Below are 22,075 nucleotides of genomic sequence, written 5' to 3' on the forward strand. Positions count from 1 at the left end.
TTTTTTTTTTTTTTTGAGACAGAGTCTTGCCCTGTCACCCAGGCTGGAGTGCAGTGGCACAATCTCAGATCACTGCAACCTCCACCCACCGGGTTCAAGTGATTCTCCTACCTCAGCCTCCTAAGTAGCTGGTATTACGGGCCACATCACTATGCCTGGCTAATTTTTGTATTTTAGTAGAAATGGGGTTTCACCATATCGGCCAGGCTGGTCTCGAACTCCTGACCTCAAGTGATCCACCCACCTCAGCCTCCCAAAGTGCTGGGATGAGCCACTGCTCCCAGCCTCCTTACTACAATTTAAGTTGCGTTTCTTTCTTTTTTTTACTGTTTATTTGAAAGTTAACAGAAATGAAGGGCCTGATGGATTTTCAGAAAGTGAACACAGCCGTGTAACCAGCACCTAGATGGAGATGCAGAACGCTCCAGCACTCCCAGCCACCCCCAGCCGCACCCTTGGGTGCCCTTTGCATTTCTAACCACCCCCCCCACCAAGAGCAAGCACTACCTGACTTCTAAAAAATACAGATCAATCTTCTCTGCTTTTGTATTTTCTATCAATGGAAACATACAGTATGTACCTGTGTGTCTGGCTCCTTTTCCTCCACTTTGAGTGTTGAGATTCATCTCTATTGTACTTAATTGTAGGTTGTCCCTGCGTAGTATCCTGTTGTGTAAATATACTACAAATGATCTACGCGTTCTACTTCTGAGGGGTGATGGAGCTATTCCCAGTAAGGACCTGTTACAACGATTGCTGCTATGCAAATTCCTGGTCGTGTCTTTGGGTAACGTAGGATCTGTTGGGATACACCTTGGAAATCCTAGATGTGCACTCTTTCAGCTTTAGTACAATCAGCCAAATTCAATTTCCTGCATGGCTGTATCAGTCTGCATCCCCACCAGCAGCACAGAGACTTCCGGTTATTCCGCCTCTTCTCCTGACTTGGTTTTCCCACCTTTAGGATCAGAGTCCTTCTGGTGAGTGTGCACCAGTGTGTCACGGCTGGCGTGGTTGGTTTCTAATCCTCTGGGCGGAGGTTCTCAGCACATTGGGATTACTGTCCACACAAGGCTCCCCTGTTGCTATTGTTGCTTATTTATGCCCCTTCGTATCCCCACACCCCTACATTTCCCCCTCCTCCAGCATTAGGAATTCACTCTAAGGCTTTTGTTGTGTAGACTGGTTTGTGTGTGTCATTGTCCCATGTATTAGTCAGGGTTCTCCTAGAGGGACAGAACTAATTAGATAGATAGATGACAGATAGATGAGATAGATAGATAGATAGATAGATAGATAGATAGATAGATAGATAGATAGATAGATAGATAGATAGTAGATAGGTTGATAGATTGACAGATAGATGACAGATAAAGAGGAGTTTATTAAGTATTAACTTACATGATCACAAGGTTCCACAATAGGCTGTCTGCAAACTGAGGAGCAAGGAGAGCCAGTCTGGGTCCCAAACCTGAAAAACTTGGAGTCTGATGTTTGAGGGCAGGAAGCATCCAGCACAGGAGAAAGATGTAGGCTGGGAGGCTAGGCCCGTTCCATCTCGTCATATTTTTCTGCCTGCTTTACATTCTCTGGCAGCTCATTAGATGGTGCCCACCTGACTAAGGTGACTGCCTTCCCCAGCCCACTGACTCAAGTGTTAATCTCCTTCGGCAACACCCTCACAGACACACCCAGGATCAATATTGCATCCTTCAATCAAGTCGACACTCAGTATTAACCATCACAACCCATGTGTGGGGTTTTCTTGTGTGTGTACATATAGTTTTAATTGCATAAATGAGAATGTTGCACACGTAGCTCATGTGTCATCCTGTGTTTTGCTTTCCTCCCCCAGTGCAGTGCTCTCAATATCCATCCCTGCTGCTGCGGGATCACGTTCTGGGTCTCAGCCCAAGGCCACCCCTCTCCACTCTACACTGCGATGCTAGGAATGAGAACCTATAGTGACATTCAACATTCCCAGGCTCATTGTCTGCAGCTTCCTAAATCTTCTTTCTTTTTTTTAGAGACTGGGCCTTACTATGTTGCCCAGGCTAGACTTGGACTCAAACTCCTGAGCTCAAGCGATCTCCAACCTCAGCAGCTGGAATAGCACGGATTTATAATGCATAGCACTGCACCTGGCCTGTGTCTTCCTTGCTCTCCAACCTTGCATAGCCAAGATATTTCTGCATGCTCTTCTCTCTGTTTGTCGCAGGTAGCACAGTTTCCCTTTTCTAACTGATTTGGTTACACTTCATAAACATCGAGTCCCCTGCATCCTAGATGCTGCATCCACCGTATGGATCTCCGCTTTGGTGGACAGCAAGGCCCCTCCGATTCCAGAGATGCCCCGGCGATCCATTTCTCTGATGACAAGCGAGGTTTAGCATCTCCTCGTGGGGGCGTCAACCTTTCCATCTCTTTTCTGTGGCTTGCCAGTTTGTGTCTTTGTCTAGTACTGGGTAGGAGCTCCAACAAGCAGAAAGGCAGTAAGGGGATCTGAAGGAATAACTTCCCTCTGGCAGAGAGATGCGTCCATGTCCAGAGGTCCAGGAAGGACTGTCTTGCAAAAGTGACCGGACATTTTTTCATCATCTTCGCTGAGGCCAGAATTTACTGGGAATTGTTTAAACTGCTGCCTAAGGACGTGTATTAGGTTCCTGATGATGAAAGACAGGAAGACCCTGCAGTTATTCCCAGGGAAAACGACAGACCTCCTCCGTGAGCCCCACTAGATCCTGAGGCCACGCAGCAGGGCCAGGACAGGGCAGGCCATGAAAGTTAACCCGAAAAGGTTTTACAGACCCTCCAGACACTCACATCCTGTGTTTACACATGTCCCATTTCAGTCAAACCTTTTATGTTCTCAGGACAGGCTGGCTTCATAAAACCTGCCACTTGGTGACTTTGCTGTGTATGAGGAGTGGAAATAGCCAGGATGGGCACAGGCCTGTCCTGAAAGATGGGCACACACGCACTTTCTTCTGAGGCCATTTGTTTTGCAATTTCAGGGTAGAGGGACTTACTTGTGATTGTTCTGAAATGTGGGATTTAAATAAACTGGGCAAGTAGAATGAGGCTCTGACCACAGGCAGTGTGTGGAGTGGGGATTCTGTGCTCAGAGTTTGGCTCAGGGGCCTGCTGCAGTAGCTGGCCACCTAGGCCCTTGAATCCCCATTCAAGGGACAGGACACTCAGCCCCAGGCCTACGGATGGCAGGGATGAGGTCAAGCAAGTGAACATGCTTGGTAGCGAGGAAGCTCTTTGCAGTTCAATTACTAGTATTGCTGTTTTTGTTGCTGTTGGAGGGGCAAGTGCCAGAGGCTGGCTGGTCATGAAGGACAGAGCCTTGTAAGGGGCAAAGCTCCAGGTCTCAGGGGACGAGCTCCCGTTGCAGCCTTCTCTCTGGGCTGTCATTAGAGCCCAGCATCATGGGTGCCTAGAATTAGCTTTCAGTCTCCAGAGAGCTGCCACTATTCCTGGTGGCATAGATCATACTGGCACGTTATCTGTAGGCCACGGGCCATGAGCAGGCCTCCTCCCGGGCCTGAGCACATGCCTTCCCAACAGAGGAAAGGCACCAAGCTCCTTGTCCCCATCCCTCCAGAGGCCACCTGGAAGTGGAAGCAAACAAGAGAGCAGGCAGTGGTCCCTCTGGGAAAGGGGTGGTCTGAGGGCTACCTGGACCCTCTGACTTTTCTTTGTTTTCTGTGTCTCTTGGGAAACACAGAGGGTATCAGTTGCATGCAGAGGCATCTATTTGCTCAGCATGAGAACTTAAAGGAGGCTGAGTGTTGGGTCCCATAATGAGGAAGATGGAGACAGGGATACCATCAGTGCTGAGGGACCTGCTACCTGGGATCAGAGGGGACTATCTCCCTGCCATCTCTCCCTATCTGCCATCTCTCCCCTTGAGACCTAAGCTCCTACAGGCAGAAGGAGGCTAAGAGATAGGAAAAACCAAGGTGTTTCTCCTATTCTCACTACCACTCACCACTTGTTTCTGACATTAGATGTGTGGGGGTTTTCCCTACACATCAACCAGTTCTCCAGTGGACGCCAGCTAGGAGTCCTATAACTCAATTCCATTTTGACACAAGCTGCCTGTAGTTAGCAGGCAGGTTGGGATATGTCGGGTCATATCCCACAGGTTAAGGGATCAATCCCACAAGATGGCCTCTTCCACTTCAGACACCAACCAAGCCTCAGGTTGTTTAACCTGTGCTTTTGACCCACTGGCTATACATTGGGGTTCCCATGACCCTCTCCTTAAGCTTGTTTAATTTGCTACAGCAGCTCACAGGTATCAAGGTAACACTTCACTTACATCTATCCATTTATTATAAAATAGAGGAAAAAGGATACAGATTATGCAAGGATGTCTGAGGATGAAAGATGCTTAGGGAGATGCATATGAGAGAAGGGGTACGGAACTTCCATGCCCTCTCCGGGAACACCATCCTCCAGGAATCTCCACGTGTTCAGCTAGCCAGAAACTCCCCAAACTCTGTTCTGTTGGGGTTTCATGGAGGCTTTATTATGTAGGCATGACTGATGACATCATTGGCCATTGGTGGTAAACTCAATCTTCAGCCCCTCTCCCCTCCCAGGAGGTCCCATTGGAGCTGAAAGTTCCAACCCTCTGACCACATGTTTGGTTCCCCTGGGAACCAGCCTCATCCTGAGGCTATTCAGGGGCCCCCAACCAGCAGTCATTTCACTGACATACAAAAGACTCTTATCACTTTGGAGATTCCAAGTGTTTTATGAGCCATGTTCCAGGAAACAGATGAAGCCCAAATATATATTTCACAGAGTCACAGAGGCACAATCCTTTTCCCACTGAACATGTTCTCAGTGATGTCTGCTGAATGAAGCAAGAGCAGAAAAACTGCTGCAGGGGAAATTTCCTGGAAAGAGAGAGCAAAGGCCCCTCATTCCAACTGCATGCTCAAACAGGAGAGTGAAATAATCCCTCCTGGAAATTACGCTCTATCTAACCCACAGATTCTTGAGTGACTGCAGGGATTCTGATGAGTGGCTGCTGGTTGGCTGGTTTTCTGGGCTTTGCCATTCTACCCCTCTGGGTAGTGTGAGGTGGAAAGCACAACTGTAAACCAAGGTTGCCAGTCAGCGCTCATTTATGGACAAATGTCAGTTGTTCAGAAATTAGATTATTCCTGCCTCCTGTCTCAGCTGTTGGTGGCTCCACTCCACCTGAACACGGGGAGTAGGGAAGTCATTTCAAGCCCAGTGATTCTGCAAATTGGAATGACTCTGACAGCAAAGGTTGTTTGTTCGTGTGTCTGCGCATTTGCTTAATTTACATTTACCTTAAGAACATGTTCACCCTGTGAGCTCTGCAGAAATCCTGACTCTGGTGCAGGAGCCTCCACTAGGAAAATTTGGAAAATTTGATGCCCAGCATGAAAGGAAAGCCACCGAAGCCTATGATTTCTCAGGTCTCTTTCAAAGCTGATGTCCCAACAGTGTTATCAACCTAAAATAATCAAAAGGTTCAGAATCTAGTTTAAAGAGAATTTATCCCAACAGTGCAAAGTTGAGGACAGTCCACTTGGGAAGAATGTATTCTGAAGAATGGAATTCAGTGCTTCAAAGTGTAGTAGAAGTTTGGGATCACTTCTATGAACAAAGCTTAGGGAAACTTAACAGAATTTCAGCATCTTACTTTTTTTTTTTTTTTTTTTTGAGATGGAGTCTCGCTCTGTCACCTAGGATGGAGTAGAGTGGCGCGATCTTGGCTCACTGCAACCTCCACCTCCCAGGTTCAAGCGATTCTCCTGTCTCAGCCTCCTGAGTAGGTGGGATTACAGGTGTTTGCCACCACACCCAGCTAATTTTTGTGTGTGTGCGTATTTTCAGTAGAGATGGGGTTTCACCATCTTGGCCAGGCTGGTCTCAAATTCCTCACCTCAAGTGATCAGCCCACCTCGGCCTCCCAAAGTGCTAGGATTACAGGTGTGAACCACTTGCACCTGGCCTAACATCTTTCTATGGAAGGCTTAACACATAGTTACAACAATCTGATGAGCCAAAGTGTTGATAGCAGTAGGAGGCAGACAAATTCCTAGGCAGACAGGGGCAGGTCTCCAGTGAAACCCGACCTTCAAACCATAGACAGCCTGAAGCCTGCAAACCAAGCAGCCAGCTCCAGGTAGAGTCCATGACCTGAGTGAGAAATTCCTTGATGCTTTTATAGCCAATCAAATGGTGCTTTTTCCAGGCCTGCTTATGGACCAATCAGCACACACTCCCCCATTCTGAGCCCATGAAACCCCCGGACTCAGCTACATGTTGGGACTACCCACCTTCAGATAGGGGTTACCCACTTCAGGTCCCCTCTCATGCCAAAAGTTGTTTTGTCACTCAATAAAACTCTTCTCTGCCTTGCTCACTCTCTGCTTGTCCATGTAACCTCATTCTTCTTGGACACAGGACAAGAACCTAGGACCCACCAAACAGTGAGCAAGAAAGGAGCTGTAACCCTGTAGCCCTCCTGCCCTCTGACAGTGCCAGGTGACCGCCCCATGTGACAGGAAGCAACAATGGGGCCAGGCCAGCCCAGGAGCCACAGGCGGAAGTGGACTGGCAGGACCGAACAAGCTGTAACACAAACGAGCTGAAACATATTCCTGGCTGGCCCACTAAGTTGCAGGCGATGATGCACTCCCATTCACCAGACTATGAGAGAAGAGCTGTGACTCTCTAGGGGCTCAGACCTCGGGACTCCCTGAGTCAGAGCTGTGACCCACTGTAACACCCCCTTGGGGCTCCAGGGTTGCTGTGTCTCCAAGTTTCTGGAAGCCACTGTGTTGCCCTCACCCAGATGCCAGCACCCAAGGTGGAAGCCATCCAAGGCACACCTGGTCCAGCTGCAGCCTCGCATGGAGCCCATGCCTGTGCTGGCACCTAGAGCTGCCCACTCCACCACGGCGGCCAGCATGTCTGGCTGTGCCCTGTGGCTGGACCCTCTGCTCACTGGCTCACACACCCTTTGCTGCTCTGCGCCTGGCTTGCCCACAGAGAGTGAAGGATCTGGGACAGTAGCAAGAACTGAGCGCAGCCTGCCAGGCTAAGTGGGAGGAGCGAGGCCAGCGCCGGGCCAAGAGCCAAGTGAAGCCTAAGCAAAGGCACTGCCAGACAGAGGTTTCCAGCTGGCAAAGCAGCACCGAAAGAATCGCCAGTGCTTTTTTCTTTTCAGAAAAAGTATATTTACATTCCACACTGAAAATATAACTGTCATTGAGATAGGAGTCTGCAAGTTTGAGAAAGGAGTTTGTGTCTTTGTTTCACAAGACACAGGTCACAAAGACCCTGCTAATGTGGCAGAGAAGCAGGTCCAAACCAGCTAGAAACAAGATAGCTACAAAAGCAACCTCTGCTTGTCCTCCTGGCTCATTATATGCTAATTATATAGTGCATTAGCATGCTAAAAGACAATCCACCAACGCCATGACAGTTAACAGATGCCATGGTAACTTCCAGAAATTACCCTATATGGTCCAAAAAGAAGAGGAATCCCTGGTTTTGAGAATTCACCACCACTTTCCAGAAAACTCACCAATAATCCACACTTTGTTTAGCATATGATCAAGCAATAACCATAAAAATAGCCAACCAGCAGCCATGAGGGTTGCCTATGAAGTAATCGCCCTTTTATTCGTTCACTTTCTTAATAAACTTGCTCTCACTGTCTCTGTCCGCTCACTCTTGAATTCTTTCCTGTGCAAAGCCAAAAAACCCACGTGACCTCCTGGGCTAAGCCCCAGTTTCAGGGTTTACCCCGCAACATCATCAAGTCTCGAGTACCATCTGGTCTGAGTTAGGTACAGGACAATAAATGAGGCAGTTCAATCTATAACAAAGACCAGTGATTGGAAGGTGGGTGGATCTGGTATCTGGTCTCTCCTAGTCAATTCTAGGACAAGAACAGTGAGTAAGAGAGTTAAGCGATAAGAAGAGGCAGAATTGCAAACAACATGCTCCGTGACTTAGACTCCAGGACTTAACTTCCCCCATGGCATAAAAATTTATAGGGTCCTGAAATTTTATTTTCTTTTACAATGTCCAGGGAGAGGCCAGAAAAAGAGGAGCCTCATTCAGGTGAGATATGTAAACGAGACGGCAACCTGCCAAATATACTTGTTGCAATTAGTATTTGTTGCCGCAATGTTGTTATATTCAGGGCTGTGCAATACAGAGAAATATTCCTAAATGATTTCCTTCAGTGCAGATAGATAATTCTTGGTTCAACTCCAGCAAATGGTTATTATCAACGTAAAGAAATAAATCATTCCCTGCCAAAGGCATCAGATTTCCTCTCCGGGAAGTGGTCACTGAGGTCTTCTTTAAAGGGCCATGTCTGGGTGCGGTGGCTCAAGTCTGTAATCTCAGCACTTTGGGAGGCCGAGGTGGGCAGATCACTTGAGGTCAGGAGTTTGAGACCAGCCTGGCCAACGTGGTGAAACCCCGTCTCTGCTAAAAAGACAAAAATTAGCTGCTGTGGTGGTGCACACATGTAGTCCCAGCTACTCAAGAGGCTGAGACAGGAGAATTGCTTGAACGTGGGAGGCGGAGGTTGCAGTGAGCCGAGATCTCGCCACTTCACTCCCGCCTGGGTGACAGAGAGAGACTCCATCTCAAAAACATAATAAAAATAAATAAAGAGCCATGGTGTCAGAATAGGGCAGCGGTCCCTACAGGTTCCTCCAGCCTCACTCTACCTTCTCCCTCTGAGCTTCATCCCTGCCTGAGGCCCTGACTCCACCACCTCATCATACACCATTATGAGTTTCATGTCAGCCCAGGCCCGGAGAGACAAGAACCAAATGCCTGTTGAATGAATGGATGAATTAATTAATTGATACCTAAAACCTTGTACTAATACAATACATTTATCTGAAGATGATTATTTGTAACAAATAAAATCATGATAACACATACATAAGGAAAGAAGAATAAAGATCATTACTTTTCTGTTTCAGAAAGTGAAAATAGAAAAGCAAAAAGAACATAGAAATGAAAAATGATGTCTCTTATGCCTTATCACTGCAAATGCTTACCCCCCAAAAAAAACCATAAGGCTTTAATCTTGAGGATTTATTCCAGGTAAATACATCTGGAATAATATCAGTTCTTTTCACATGAAGTAGAAAGGAGATATGATTTGTTATGTCCCTAGCCAGCCCTCTCTCTGTCACTCCACAGCTAGATAAGAAAAATGTTCTTTTTACCCTGGCGGACTCTCCACTTCCCCAACCCACTAAAAAGAGCCTCTGGGTTAGACCCAGCAGCAGATGTAGCACCACCAGGAGAAAAAAATAAAGCAATGCAGATTCAACAGACGTGCTGCAACATGCTATGTAGCAAGGAATTCAGAGACAAGGAGAAGGAGGGTGGGGAGCAGAGCCACATGGGCTGAGCCTCAAAAGGAGTGGATGGAAGACTCTGGAGGGCTATTTGGAGAGGAGAAGCAAGGGTTTTTTGTTGTTGTTTTTTGGGCTTTTTTGAGACAGAGTTTCGCTCTTGTCACCCAGGCTGGAGTGCAATGGCACGGTCTCAGCTCACTGCAACCTCCACCTCACAGGTTCAATCAATTCTCCTGCCTCCACATCCTGAGTATCTGGGATTACAGGCGCACACCACCATGCCTGGCTAGCAAGGGGGGTTTTAGACAAGTAGCCTTGGGTTGTGAAGTGGATCTCCTCTTATTTTTCAAATGATGCAAGCAACAATTGGAGTTTGCTTTTTGCGATGATTATGGGATTCACTGAAGGCAAGACTGGGTCCCATGGGACATTAGATTATAGATGGGTTTTTCATGTGGCGTGGAAGGGTATTATCCAGGATTTTAGATCTAAGATTCCTAGCTAGCTGCACCCAGTTTAAAACCATCCTTTTAGGTCTTAGTTATGGGCAATTTTTCCACCACTTCCTACCTCTGGTGTAAAGTGGTCAGATTCAGTTGGGCACAATTTTTCTCATTCTCATACTCCAATGGCAAAGTCAGACAGATATTGTAGAAATAACTTTGAACTTGTCATTACAACTGTGGAGGTATTATAAAGGTTAAGAATGCCTGTTTCACTGGGCGCAGTGCTCACGCCTGTAATCCCCTCCCTTTGGGAGGCCGAGGCAGGCGGATCACAAGGTCAGGAGATCGAGACCATCCTGGCTAACATGGTGAAACCCCATCTCTAATAAAAATACAAAAAATTAGCTGGGCGTGGTGGGGCCTGTAGTCCCAGTTACTCGGGAGGCTGAGGCAGGAGCATGGCGTGAACCCAGGAGGCAGAGCTTGCAGTGAGCCAAGATTAAGCCACTGCACTCCAGCCTAGGCGACAGAGCAAGACTCTGTCTCAAAAAAAAAAAAAAGAACGCATGTTTAAAGCGGAAAACTGGATTCACATGGCATTTTGTCAGTTCACTAAATTAAGTAAAATTTTAAAAGGAGTCTTCCTTGTAGAATTACAAACATAAAATTAACTTTTCTCAACAATCAGGCAAATAGGCAGTTTAAACGCATGCCTGTAATTTCACTCCCTAATAGAGCCGTTGAAATGACAGCAAAGGGATTTGTTTTTTAATGATGGGGAAAACAAAAGAGTAAACAAAACAAAAACATGTTTGGAAGCTGCAAAAGCGCAAGGGGAGTGGAGGCTGACTCCACAGACACACAAGCGTGATCTGGGCCAGAGCTGGAAAATGTGAGAACCAATTGGTTTATCCCAAGGAATCCTCAAATGCCTGGGGGCGAGTGGCTCCAGAAGCCCCCTTGAAGTAGTAATACAGGCACCTGTAAGGAAGAGTGTGATGTGTTTACAAAGTGGTTCGATCTCCAGGCTCCCTCCCACCTCCACATGCTGAGTGATTGAACTCACCACCCCTGGAGTGTCAAACGGGCTCTCTTGGTTGAGAAATACGTGGCTGAAAGTAAGAGTGCCAGAGTGAAATCAGGGTAATTTCATGAAAAGGCGTGATCCTACCCAGGTCCCAGAACACTGAGCCTTTCATCCCTCCTCCTGATGGGAGACAAGAGGATGCTTTCTAGTAAATGTGACAAGCCAGAAAGAGCAATCTTGCTAACAGAATGGTTGCAGCAGGATCACTCTATAGGGAAGCTCAGCATTACCAAGCCCCACTGATGTTCTGCTAAGTCCCTCCCAAAGTAAACAGGAGAGAGAAGCAACAGGGGAAGGGGAAGCCACTTGGGGTGAACAGAAACTGTGCAGAAAGAAGACATTTCAAAAGTATGGTTAATATCCTTAGAGAGGTGTGAGGAGATACTGCTTTCATGGAACTAGAACAGAATGCTATGAAAGAAAGAGATAGGAAGGGAAGGAGGGAGAGAAGAGAAACAAAGAGAAACTGACTCAGACAACAAAGAACTCTTTACATGTATTAAAATCCTGATCACAGATAAAGGGCTTGAAGGCAAATTTGAAGAAATCTCTCAAAAAGTAGAACAAAAATCAAAAGAGATGGCAGATAGAAGAGAAAAATGTAAGAATGTTAGAGGTTCAATCTAGAAAGTCCAACATTCAAATACTGGAAACTGCAGAAAGACAAAGCCAACAAAACAGAAGACAGAAAATTAAGAAAAATAACTCTGAAACATTTCCCAGAAGTGTGTTTCCAGATTGAACAGCTCACAAGAGCCAACAGGCCCTAGGGTGAAAACAGAGGCTCGCTAAGTCATCATGAAAGTGTAGTACAACAGGCAAGGAGAATATCTGACAAGTTCCCGAGAAAGAATAGACTACACTTGAGATGCAGCAGGGACCCCTCTTGGAGGCCTGCCACCCCCCACAAGCATGGAAATAAAGGAACATTTTGAGTTTCTTTAAGGGAAATTCCAGGCACCTACCTAGCCTTGAGAAGTAAATAAGCAACCTAGTAAACAAGAAGGTGAGGAGAGTCTCACACAATAGCCAAGGAAGTCAGAGCCACAGAATGTTCGGTTCCCTACAGAAAGTAAAGATGACACCTTAACAATGTTCTTGAGTTGCTTTTCAGAAACCTGGACCATACCAAATGGAAAATGTCATCTACTGGCGCATAGACCTCAGAGAAGAGAGAACTGAGGACCGATCTGTGACCACCGTTCTCTATTCTAAATTTCTTCCTACTAAGGGGCCTGGAGGAAGTCACACCCATAAGCCAGAACTCAAGATTCCTTTCTGCTGACCCCAAGTTTTTAGACAAAGCTTAACCAATCACAAACTGGAAATCTTTAAATCTGCCTATGACCTATGAGCTTCCCTGCTTCAAGATGTCCCACCTTTTTAGCCCAAATCAATGTATAGCTTCCATGTATTCATGTATTATTTTGCATGTAAACTTTGCCTCCCACCTTTAAAAACCCTTACACGTAAGCCATCAAGTTTGGGTCTTAAGCCTGAGCTGCCTGATTCTTGTTGGCACTCTGCAATAAATGCCTCACTTTCTCTCACTGCAATCACCATGTCAGTGTTTAGCGTTGCTGTGCTAGGTGGGCAGACCCAGGTTCAGCTTGGTCACTGATGTAGTTTGGATGTGTGTCCCTTGCCAAATCTCATGTTGAATTGTAACTCCCATTGTTGGAGGTGGGGCTTGGTGGGTGGTGATTGGATTATGGGGGTGGATTTCTCATGAATGGTTTAGTGCCATTCTCTTGGTACTGTCCTTGCAATAGTGACTGAGTTCTTGCAAGATCTGGTAGTTTAAAAGTGTGCAGTGGGCCGGGCACGGTGGCTCACGCCTATAATCCCAGCACTTTGGGAGGCTGAGGTGGGCAGATCACCTGAGGTCAGGAGTTCGAGACCAGCCAGACCAATATGGAGAAACCCCGTCTCTACTAAAAATACTAAAAAATTAGCTGGGTGTGGTGGCACATGCCTGGAATCCCAGCTACTCAGGAGGCTGAGGTAGGAGGATCGCTTAAACTTGGGAGGCAGAGTTTGTGGTGATAGCAACACTACACTCCAGCCTGGGCAACAAAAGCAAAACTCCGTCTAAAAAAAAAAAAAAAAAAAAATGTGCGGCACCTTCCCCCTCCCTTTCTTGCTCCTGCTCTGGCCATGTAACATGCCTGCTCACCTTTCACCTTTTGTCATGATTGTAAGGTTCCTGAGGCCTCCCAAGAAGCTAAGCAAATGCCAGCATCATACTTCCTGTACAGCCTGCAGAACCATGAGCCAGTCTCAGATATCTGTAGCAATGCAAGAATGGCCTAATACAGTAACCACTCACAAGGGCCAGGGGTCACAGTGTAGTTGGATCTCTCAACAATAACAAAGAAACAGAAAAAACTATGGGGTTGCGCCTTCAAATCACTGAAGGAAAGTACTTCCAACCTAAATTCTGCACCTGCCACTCATCCAGTGAGTATATATAGAATGGAGGGTTTTCAGACTCCAGAGGATTCAGAGTTTGCCCCCTTTCACCCATCCTTAGGAAACTATTAGAGGATGTATTCCAACAAAACAAGGGTGGAAACCAAGAAATAGAAAGACAGGAAAGAGAAACTCAATGCAGGAGAGAGCCATGGAGTAGCCTCGGGATCATTCCAAAGAGTGACATGGTGTTGACAGATACACCAGGCACATAGCTCACTAGAACCTGCGGAGACATCGGGAGGCTTCAGCACAGGTTTCCTCAAGAAGATAGAAGGGACAGACCAATATATGTGAAGGAGTGGCCTGCCCCTCCACACCTGTGGGCGTTTCTCGTTAGGTGGAATGAGAGACTTGAGAAAAGAAATGAGACACAGAGACAAAGTAGAGAGAAAGAAAAAGTGGGCCCAGGGGACCGGCGCTCAGCACGCAGAGGACCCACGCCGGCACCGGTCTCTGAGTTCCCTCAGTATTTATTGATCATTATCTTTACCATCTTAGAAAAGGGAAGTGGCAGGATAATAGGATCGTCATAGGGAGAAGGCCAGCAGTAAGACATATGAATAAAGATCTCTGTGACATAAGTTTAAGGAAAAGTGCTGTGCCTTGATATGCACATGCAAACATCTCCATAAACCTTTTTAGTGCGTAAAGAGCAGCATTGCCCTAGCAAGTCCCACCTTTCGCCCTAAGGCGGTTTTCTCCTTTCTCAGTAAACAACATACAATCGGGTTTTACACCGAGATGTTCCATTGCCCAGGGTCAGGCAGGAGACAGATGCTTTTCTCTATCTCAGCTGCCAAGAGGCCTTCTTTCCTCTTATACTAGTCCTCCTCAGCACAGACCCTTCATGGGTGTCAGGCTAGGGGACGATCAGGTCTTTCCCTTCCCACGAGGCCGTATTTCAGACTATCACACGGGGAGAAACCTTGGACAATACCTAGCTTTCCTAGGCAGAGGTCCCTGCGACCTTTGGCAGTGTACGTGTCCCTGGGTACTTGAGATTAAGAGAATGGTGATGACTTTTAACCAGCATACTGCCTTCAGGCACTTGTTTAACAAAGCACACCCTGCATAGCCCAAAATCCGTTAAACCTTGAGTCACCACAGCACATGTCTCTTGCAAGGACAAAGTTAGGGGTAGGGTCACAGATTAACAGCATCTCAAATACAGAACAAAATGGAGTCTCTTATGTCTACTTCTTTCTATATAGACACAGTAACAGTCTGATCTTTCTTTTCCCCACAACATGTGTCTGCGTATCTCGAGAGAAGACCTGGAGAGCCAGCGGAGGGTTCAGGTTAAACTACTTATAGGCGCTGTCTTCGTCTGTTCAGGCTGCTATCACAAAATACCAAAGACGAGGCTGTTTATCATAATAGAAATCCATTGCTTACCGTTCTGGAGGCTGGAAGTCCAAGGTCAAAATGCCAGTACTTTCTGTGTCTCCTAAGGGCCCACTTCTGGTTCACAGGTGGCATCTGCTCACTGTGTCCTCATATAGTGGAAGGGGTGAGGGTCTCTCTTAGGAGGACACTACTCCCATTTATGAGGGCTCCACCCCACCCTCCTGACCTGATCACCTCCCGAAGGCCCCACCTCCTAACACCACCATCACCTGGGGGTTAGGACTTCAACACATGAATTACACAGGATGGAACCATTCAGACCATGGCAAGTACACAGAATAAAATACACACACAAAGCAAACAGCCAGATAAGATAATTCTTTGTTTTTGTTTTGTTTTGTTTTGTTTTGTTTTGAGACTGAGTCTCGCTCTATCACCCAGGCTGGAGTGCAGTGGTGCCATCTCAGCTCACTGCAACTTCCACCTCCCAGGTTCAGGCGATTCTCCCACCTCAGTCTCCTGAGTAGCTGGGACTACAGGTGCGTGCCACCATGCCTGGCTTTTTTTTTTTTTTTTTTTAGTAGAGAAAGGATTTCACCGTGTTAGCCAGGATGGTCTTGATCTCCCGACCTCATGATCCGCATACCTTGGCCTCCCAAAGTGCTGGGATTACAGGCGTGAGCCACAGCACCCAGCCTTTTTTCTTTTTTCTTTTTTCTTTTTTTTCCGAGACAAAGTCTCGCTCTTGTTGCCCAGGCTGCAGTGCAATAGCGTGATCTCAGCTCACTGAAACCTCCGCCTCCCGGGTTCAAGCGATTCTTCTGCCTCTGCCTCCTGAGTAGCTGGGATTACAGGTGCCTGCCACCAAGCCCAGATAATTTTTGTATTTTTAGTAGAGACAGGGTTTCACCACGTTGGCCAGGCTGGTCTTGAACTCCTGACCTGAGGTAATCCACCCATCTCAGCCTCCCAAAGTGCTGGGATTACAGGCATGAGCCACAGTGCCTGGCCCGGATAAGATAATTCTTGAACAAAAATGCAGGAGAGAAGGGTAATCCAGTTTACCAAATGGCTCAAAGGTTCTAGATAGCTGGCAAAGTGGAGGTGATTAAAATAGAAGCTCTTTTCAGTCAAAATTAGCATAGGACACCCTATTGAAAGGATGGGGTTTTAAGGTACCTCCCATGGTGAGTCATCGTGTTTGTAAATTCTGCCTAAGTCAGTCCAGCCCAACAGAGCATAATTCTCCTGACTGGTGAGCTCTGTGTCGCCCCTCCTCTTCCTTTCTCTAGGAATGTCTGTCTGTGTGTGTGTTTGTGGTGTGTGTAGGTCGTGTGTGTGGTGTATATGTGTGTTCTCTCAGTGACTGCCCCTCTCGAGTGCACACTGACCAACATTTCATGAGTCTCCCCAAGGCCTGCACGCGCTCCTACAGGAATGCCAGTGGCTGGGCCTCTCCTGAGAGAGGGGAGGGCCCCCACCTGCCCCAGGCCTGATGGCTTGTGGAGCACCTTGGGCTTTCATAAAGATGCCCCAGTTGTGGATTGACTGAAATCAGTGGATCGACTTCAACAAATTTAGTGGACAAGACACCTTTGCAGAGCCATGTTTGTCAGGTGTTAGTGCGCAAGGGGCTAACCAGGGAGTCTGGGTGAGACGTGGGCCTGGGCTGAGTCACAACGATGCTGCATGTCTTTCAACCCCCACCCCATGGTGCCCACACCACGCTGCCACTGCTTGTCTATGTCCACACGCAGAGTGGCAAGTGTGTAAAGATGAAAAGCAATGTGTACACACAGAAAAAATAAAAAGGTGGTGACTTCAGTGGGACATAGAGATGGACTAAAACATCCATCGTGGCTTTCCCTCAGGATGATGGAATGTTTTTCCAGATGTTTGTCCACAGTGAGCATGTATTGCTTCTGGAACACAAGCGGCACAAGGTACTTGTAGAAATAGTCACAAATTACACAGTTCTCAGACAGAAGGCTGGAATACTTTGCCTTACATCAAGAAAAATTGTTTGGGATGTTTATAATATTAAAGTATGCGTCGGCCAGGCGCAGTGGCTCATGCCTGTAATCCCAACACGTTGGGAGGCCGAGGTGGGCAGATCACCTGAGGTCAGGAGTTCGAGACCAGTCTGACCAGTATGATGAAACCCCATCTCTACTAAAAATACAAAAATTAGCCAGGCGTGGTGGCGCACGCCTGTAGTCCCAACTACTCGGGAGGCTGAGACAAGAGAATCGCTTGAACCCAGGAGGCGGAGGTTGCAGTGAACCAAGACCGTGCCAGTGCACTCCAGCCTGGGCAACAAGAGTGAAACTCCGTCTCAAAAAAAAGAAAAAGAGAAAAAAGAAAATACCGTAATTACCAAATACCAAAATACCCCATCTCTGAGTTTTGGAAGAAAACTGCATTCCTACATGACTTATTGGGCGGAGAGGGGGCAAATAACAATCAGGTTAGCGTAAATGCACCCTTAGTCAACCTACAGGGCCCCCAGGAGACTGGGTCTCAGTGGTCAGGGAAGTTAACTGACAGCGCCGAGGGTGAGGGAGATTGAAGGGACTAATTAATTAACAGCTTATGTCTGCACGGGTTCACTGAGTGTGACCCACTGGGCTTCTTTACTCTGCTATCCCTGGTCATAGTGGTGTCAGCTTTGCTCCAGATTCTCAGCTGAGGAACCCAGCAAGCTGACCGGATCTGCAGGTGAGGACTTGGCTAGAGATGGGTATTGGTATCTTCACAACCCCAGCTGATTGGATAAGAATGAGGCTGGAAAGAAGGAGGAAGGACCCACCAGCAAGAGGCCACAGGGGAGGCTGGGACAGTAATCTGAACCACTGATGGCTTTCCCACCATTAACAACGATTGTAAATGGGCTTTTTGATTACTTCGATGGATTATTAACTTTTAGGTAACACTGAGGTTTGATCCTGAAGATGTGAAAACACACCCTTGAAAATGTCATTGCTTTCTAGGATATTGCAATGCTGTTACAAATAAGTGTGAAGAAAACAAAGAGAAGAAGAAAATTCCAAGATGACACAAAATTAAAAACTACCACCTGTGACAAATAAAACATATTTGAGCATGGTATTTGTCAAGAGACTCCTTTTCTTCCTACTGGCACTTGGACTGGAATGAGAAAGAAGGCAATAGGCTTGTTTATTAAAGTACACAGTTTGCAAATTTTATTAAGATAGTTGTGAAAGCATATCATTAAAATAAACAGATCACCAGAAAATGTTATCAATAAATAGATTATTTTACCTGAAGAGACTTGTACAAATAAATGTCTTGCATAGATTTCCAACAGCTCAGGATGAACATATGAGAATCCTTCCTTAAGCACAGGTGGATAAAGGTATGCAAAGAATAACAAAAACAACTATAATACAAACAGGCTGCATGATCAAAATAGGGAGTGCATTATTTTCTGAGCAATAGTTGCTTTTGAACACAGCTTAGTGCTTCTGTTCTGAAATACAGTATCACACCAACAGAGGAAGGAACCCAGCATACTCCTCTTTGCCCCAGGGTCTGTGCTGGAAAAGCAGCACCTGTCCTGGCCCTCTGAGGTCCCTCCCACTTCAACCGCAGAAATTCTGGAAGATATCGGCCGCCTCTACCCAGTCCTGGAAGCAGGCGAGCCCCCGCTCCCGGATCTGCTTCCGCCCTTTGTTGGTGATGACCTCCCCATTTTGTTTCACAATCACAAGCTTGGGGATGGCTGTGACGTTGTACCTCTTCCTCAGCTCACTGCAGGAGAGAAGAGTGGTACCAAAGTTAGCACTTCCACATGCACATCTGAAGGGACAGGCCCCCTCCCTCCAACCTGAGGTACAGCCAACTTCGAGGAAGCCACCGGGTGCCCCACCCCGCCTGCTCCTGCTTTCCCTCCTGCTGGGGTGGGGGCTCCTTTCTTCTTGGTGCTACTATTTCTTTTTCTTTTTTTGAGACAGAGTTTCACTCTTGTTGCCCAGGCTAGAGTGCAATGGTGTGATCTCGGCTCACTGCAACCTCCACCTCCCACATTCATGCGATTCTCCTGCCTCAGCCTCCCAAGTAGCTGGGCTTACAGGCGTGTGCCACCACGTCCAGCTAATTTTTTGTATTTTTAGTAGAGACGGGGTTTCACCATGTTGGCCAGGCTGGTCTCGAACTCCGGGCCTCAGGTGATCTGCCTGCCTTGGCCTCCCAAAGTGCTGGGATTACAGGCATAAGCCACCACGCCCAGCCTTGGTGCTACCATTTCTAACCCAGTTCCACCCCAGAGAGCTGCCTGCAGCAGTGAACTCTCCATATCTGTGCTACCCAATCGAGCGGCCACCGGCCACATATGGCTGGGACAGCTCAGAATGTGGCTAGTGTGCCCGAGGAACTGAAGTTTTCATTTTTAATCTTAATTAACTTTTAATTTAAATTTAAATTGTCACAAGTGGCTAGTGGCTACCAGATTGGCTAGTGCAGATCTGAACCCACAAATAAACCCAGTAATTTTTTATGTCCTCTACATCTCAAGGGGTTGAAAAATATCAGGTGCTATATGCAGGTGCTATATGGTAAAAGTTAAAATTCCAGCCAGGTGTGGTGGCTCACACCTGTAATCCCAGCACTTCAGGAGACTGAGGTGGGAGGATGGCTTAAGCCCAAGGGTTCAAGACTAGCCTGGGCAACATAGTGAGACCTTGTCTCTACAAAAGTTAAAAAATTAGCTGGGCGTGGTGGCACGCACCTATAGTCCCAGCCACTCGAAAGGCTGAGGTGGGAGGCTCGCTTGAGCACAGGTCAAGGCTGCAGTGAGCCGTGTTAGTACCTCTACATTCCAGTCTGGGCGACAGACCCCATTTCTAACAACAACAACAAAAAAAAGTTAAAATTCCATGAGTTCTAAATACATCTAGAGCCTCATTTGACTTTCTACTCTACAAATTCAATGATGCACCAATTGCCATTATAATGATGAGAGGTTTCTTAGCTTCATTTTATATCATTTACATTTACGGTATCTATAATCTGATGAGTGGTCTTTTTACAAAATTATTTGTATTCATTTAAGGAAAGGAGCATCTGCCTTCTTGGTTTTGCAGTTCTTGGAATCTTCACTGGGATTACTCCCTCAAGACAGGGCAGCCGAGTGAAATCCCTTTCCTGTTTACCATGGCCAGGTCACGGGGGCCTCACGGGGACAGTAATTGGATTTCCTTGATCTGTCACCCTCAGGATTGGGAACCTGAGTGGAAGGAAAAACCCATTTGAGACTCTCCTGTTAGCAAATCTCCCCTCTGACATGTCCATCAAGCTCTTCCTGCCACTTTCTGGCATCCAGATCAAAAACACACCATCACTCAAGCAGGAAAAAATACAGTGTCCTCTATGCTCAACAGAGACAGAATACGCTGTTTCCAAACATCTATGAAGCAGTGACAACATCACTCATGTTCTCAGTCACAAAGGAAGTCTTAATGAATTTCAAGTGGTCAATAACATATAAATCACTTAATGAGACCAAAGGTAATGGAATTGGAAACCAATAAGAAATCATTTTTGGGGCCAGGCGCAGTGGCTCAAGCCTGTAATCCCAGCACTTTAGGAGGCCGAGGTGGGCGGATCATGAGGTCAGGAGTTCGAAACCAGCCTGGCCAGCACGGTGAAACCCTGTCTCTACTAAAAATACAAAAAATTAGCCGTCATGGTGGCACGCACTTATGGTCCCAGCTACTGGGGAAGCTGAGGCCGGAGAATTGCTTGAACCTGGCAGGCGGAAGTTGCAGTGAGCCAAGATCACGCCACTGCACTCCAGCCTGGGTGACAGAGTGAGACTCCATCTCAAAAATAAAAATTTAAAAAAAAAAAAGATTTTTTTGGTTGTTTTTATTTTTGTTTTTTGAGATGGAGTCTCACGCTGTCACCCAGGCTGGAGCACAGTGGCACCAACTCAGCTCAGTGCAAGCTCCGCCTCCCAGGTTCACACCATTCTCCTGCTTCAGCCTCCCAAGTAGCTGGGACTACAGGCGCCTGCCACCAAGCCCAGCTAATTTTTTTGTAATTTTTTAGTAGAGATGGGGTTTCACCGTGTTAGCCAGGATGGTCTCAATCTCCTGACCTTGTGATCCGCCTGCCTCGGCCTCCCAAAGTGCCGGGATTACAGGCCTGAGTCACCGCACCCAGCCAAAAAGAGATCATTTTTAAGAATGAGTTTTAAAACTAACTATATGTTATATGGGAAACAGCAATGCAGATGACAAAATATTTAAAACAGAACAATATGGAATATACTACAAATCCCAAGCTGTAAACACCATTAAACACACTTAGGAAGCTGTAGCCTTAAACACGCTTATCCAAAATTTGTATATGGATGACTTATGGATCTAATTCAGGAAACCAGAAAAATAAGGATGGCACAAACACAGAGAAAGTAGAAAGAAGGCAGAATAAGATTGAGAACAAAAATTACTGAAATAATTTTTGTTCCAACAAAAATTATTTTTTTGTTGGACCAACAAAAATCAACATGGGGTGAGCAATAAAACCCAATCTGGTTCTTAGGAAACACTAAAATGTGAAACAAATGTCTACCGAGCCTGGCGCAGCGGCTCACACCTGTAATCCCAACACTTTGGGAGGTCAAGGTGAGAGCGTCACTTGAGGCCAAGAGTTCAAGACATACCTGGGCGACATGACAAGATCCTGTCTCCACAAAATAAAAAAAGTTAACCAAGTGTGGTTGTGCACACCTGTAGTCCCAGCTACTCAGGAAGCTGAGGCAGGAGGATTGCTTGAACCCAGGAGTTCAAGGTTGCAGGGAGCTGTGATCGCACCACTGCACTCCAGCCTGGATGACGGTGCAAGACCCTATCTCTAAAAAAAAAAATCTACTGAGATTGAGCAAGGAAAAAGAGAGAAGGCACAAGAATATAAAAAATCAGGCCAGCCTGGTCATTACACAGGCCCAGTGTGGACTGAACCTTCTTGAGGGGACACTGGTGGGAGGGTTGCGGCCTTTCTGGGGATGCATGACCCCTGCCAGGAAAGGCCTATTCCCCAAAGAACCAGTGGACACAGCCCCCACCCTGGCAGCTCCGGACCTGTGGTGTCCAATGACTCACCTGGGGAGGGAAAGGAAAGGTGGGAAAAAATAAACATGTAAACTATTCTCTAAAACCTATCATGCGTAGTGAAAAAAAGACACAGCGGAGACCACTCAGTCAAAACTGTATTTGCAGAACTGAGAAAGTCACGTCTCAAACACAGAGCAGATGTGAATTCAGGTCAAACTGCAGGTTTAGGAGACACCAGCTCCTTCACGAACA

The 22,075-nt window shown here is 46.8% G+C and overlaps 1 protein-coding gene across 2 annotated transcripts in view; it reads right to left on the bottom strand.

Moving 5' to 3' along the window:
• Nucleotides 1-22,075, bottom strand: part of NXNL2 (nucleoredoxin-like 2) — a 48,035-nt gene that overhangs the window by 20,295 nt on the left and 5,665 nt on the right. Inside the window, exon 2 of one of the 2 annotated variants that reach the window (XM_011948023.1) lies at nt 17,928-18,518. The exons of the other annotated variant lie outside the window; for it this stretch is intronic. Within the exon in view, the coding sequence (XP_011803413.1) occupies nt 18,350-18,518 (169 nt within the window). The 3' untranslated portion in view covers nt 17,928-18,349. Of the gene's footprint in view, nt 1-17,927; nt 18,519-22,075 lie in introns of those variants that run through there. 2 annotated transcript variants of the gene reach the window in all.

Source organism: Colobus angolensis, unplaced genomic scaffold, assembly GCF_000951035.1.
Source record: "Colobus angolensis palliatus isolate OR3802 unplaced genomic scaffold, Cang.pa_1.0 Scaffold272, whole genome shotgun sequence".
Taxonomy (NCBI): Eukaryota; Metazoa; Chordata; class Mammalia; order Primates; family Cercopithecidae; genus Colobus; species Colobus angolensis.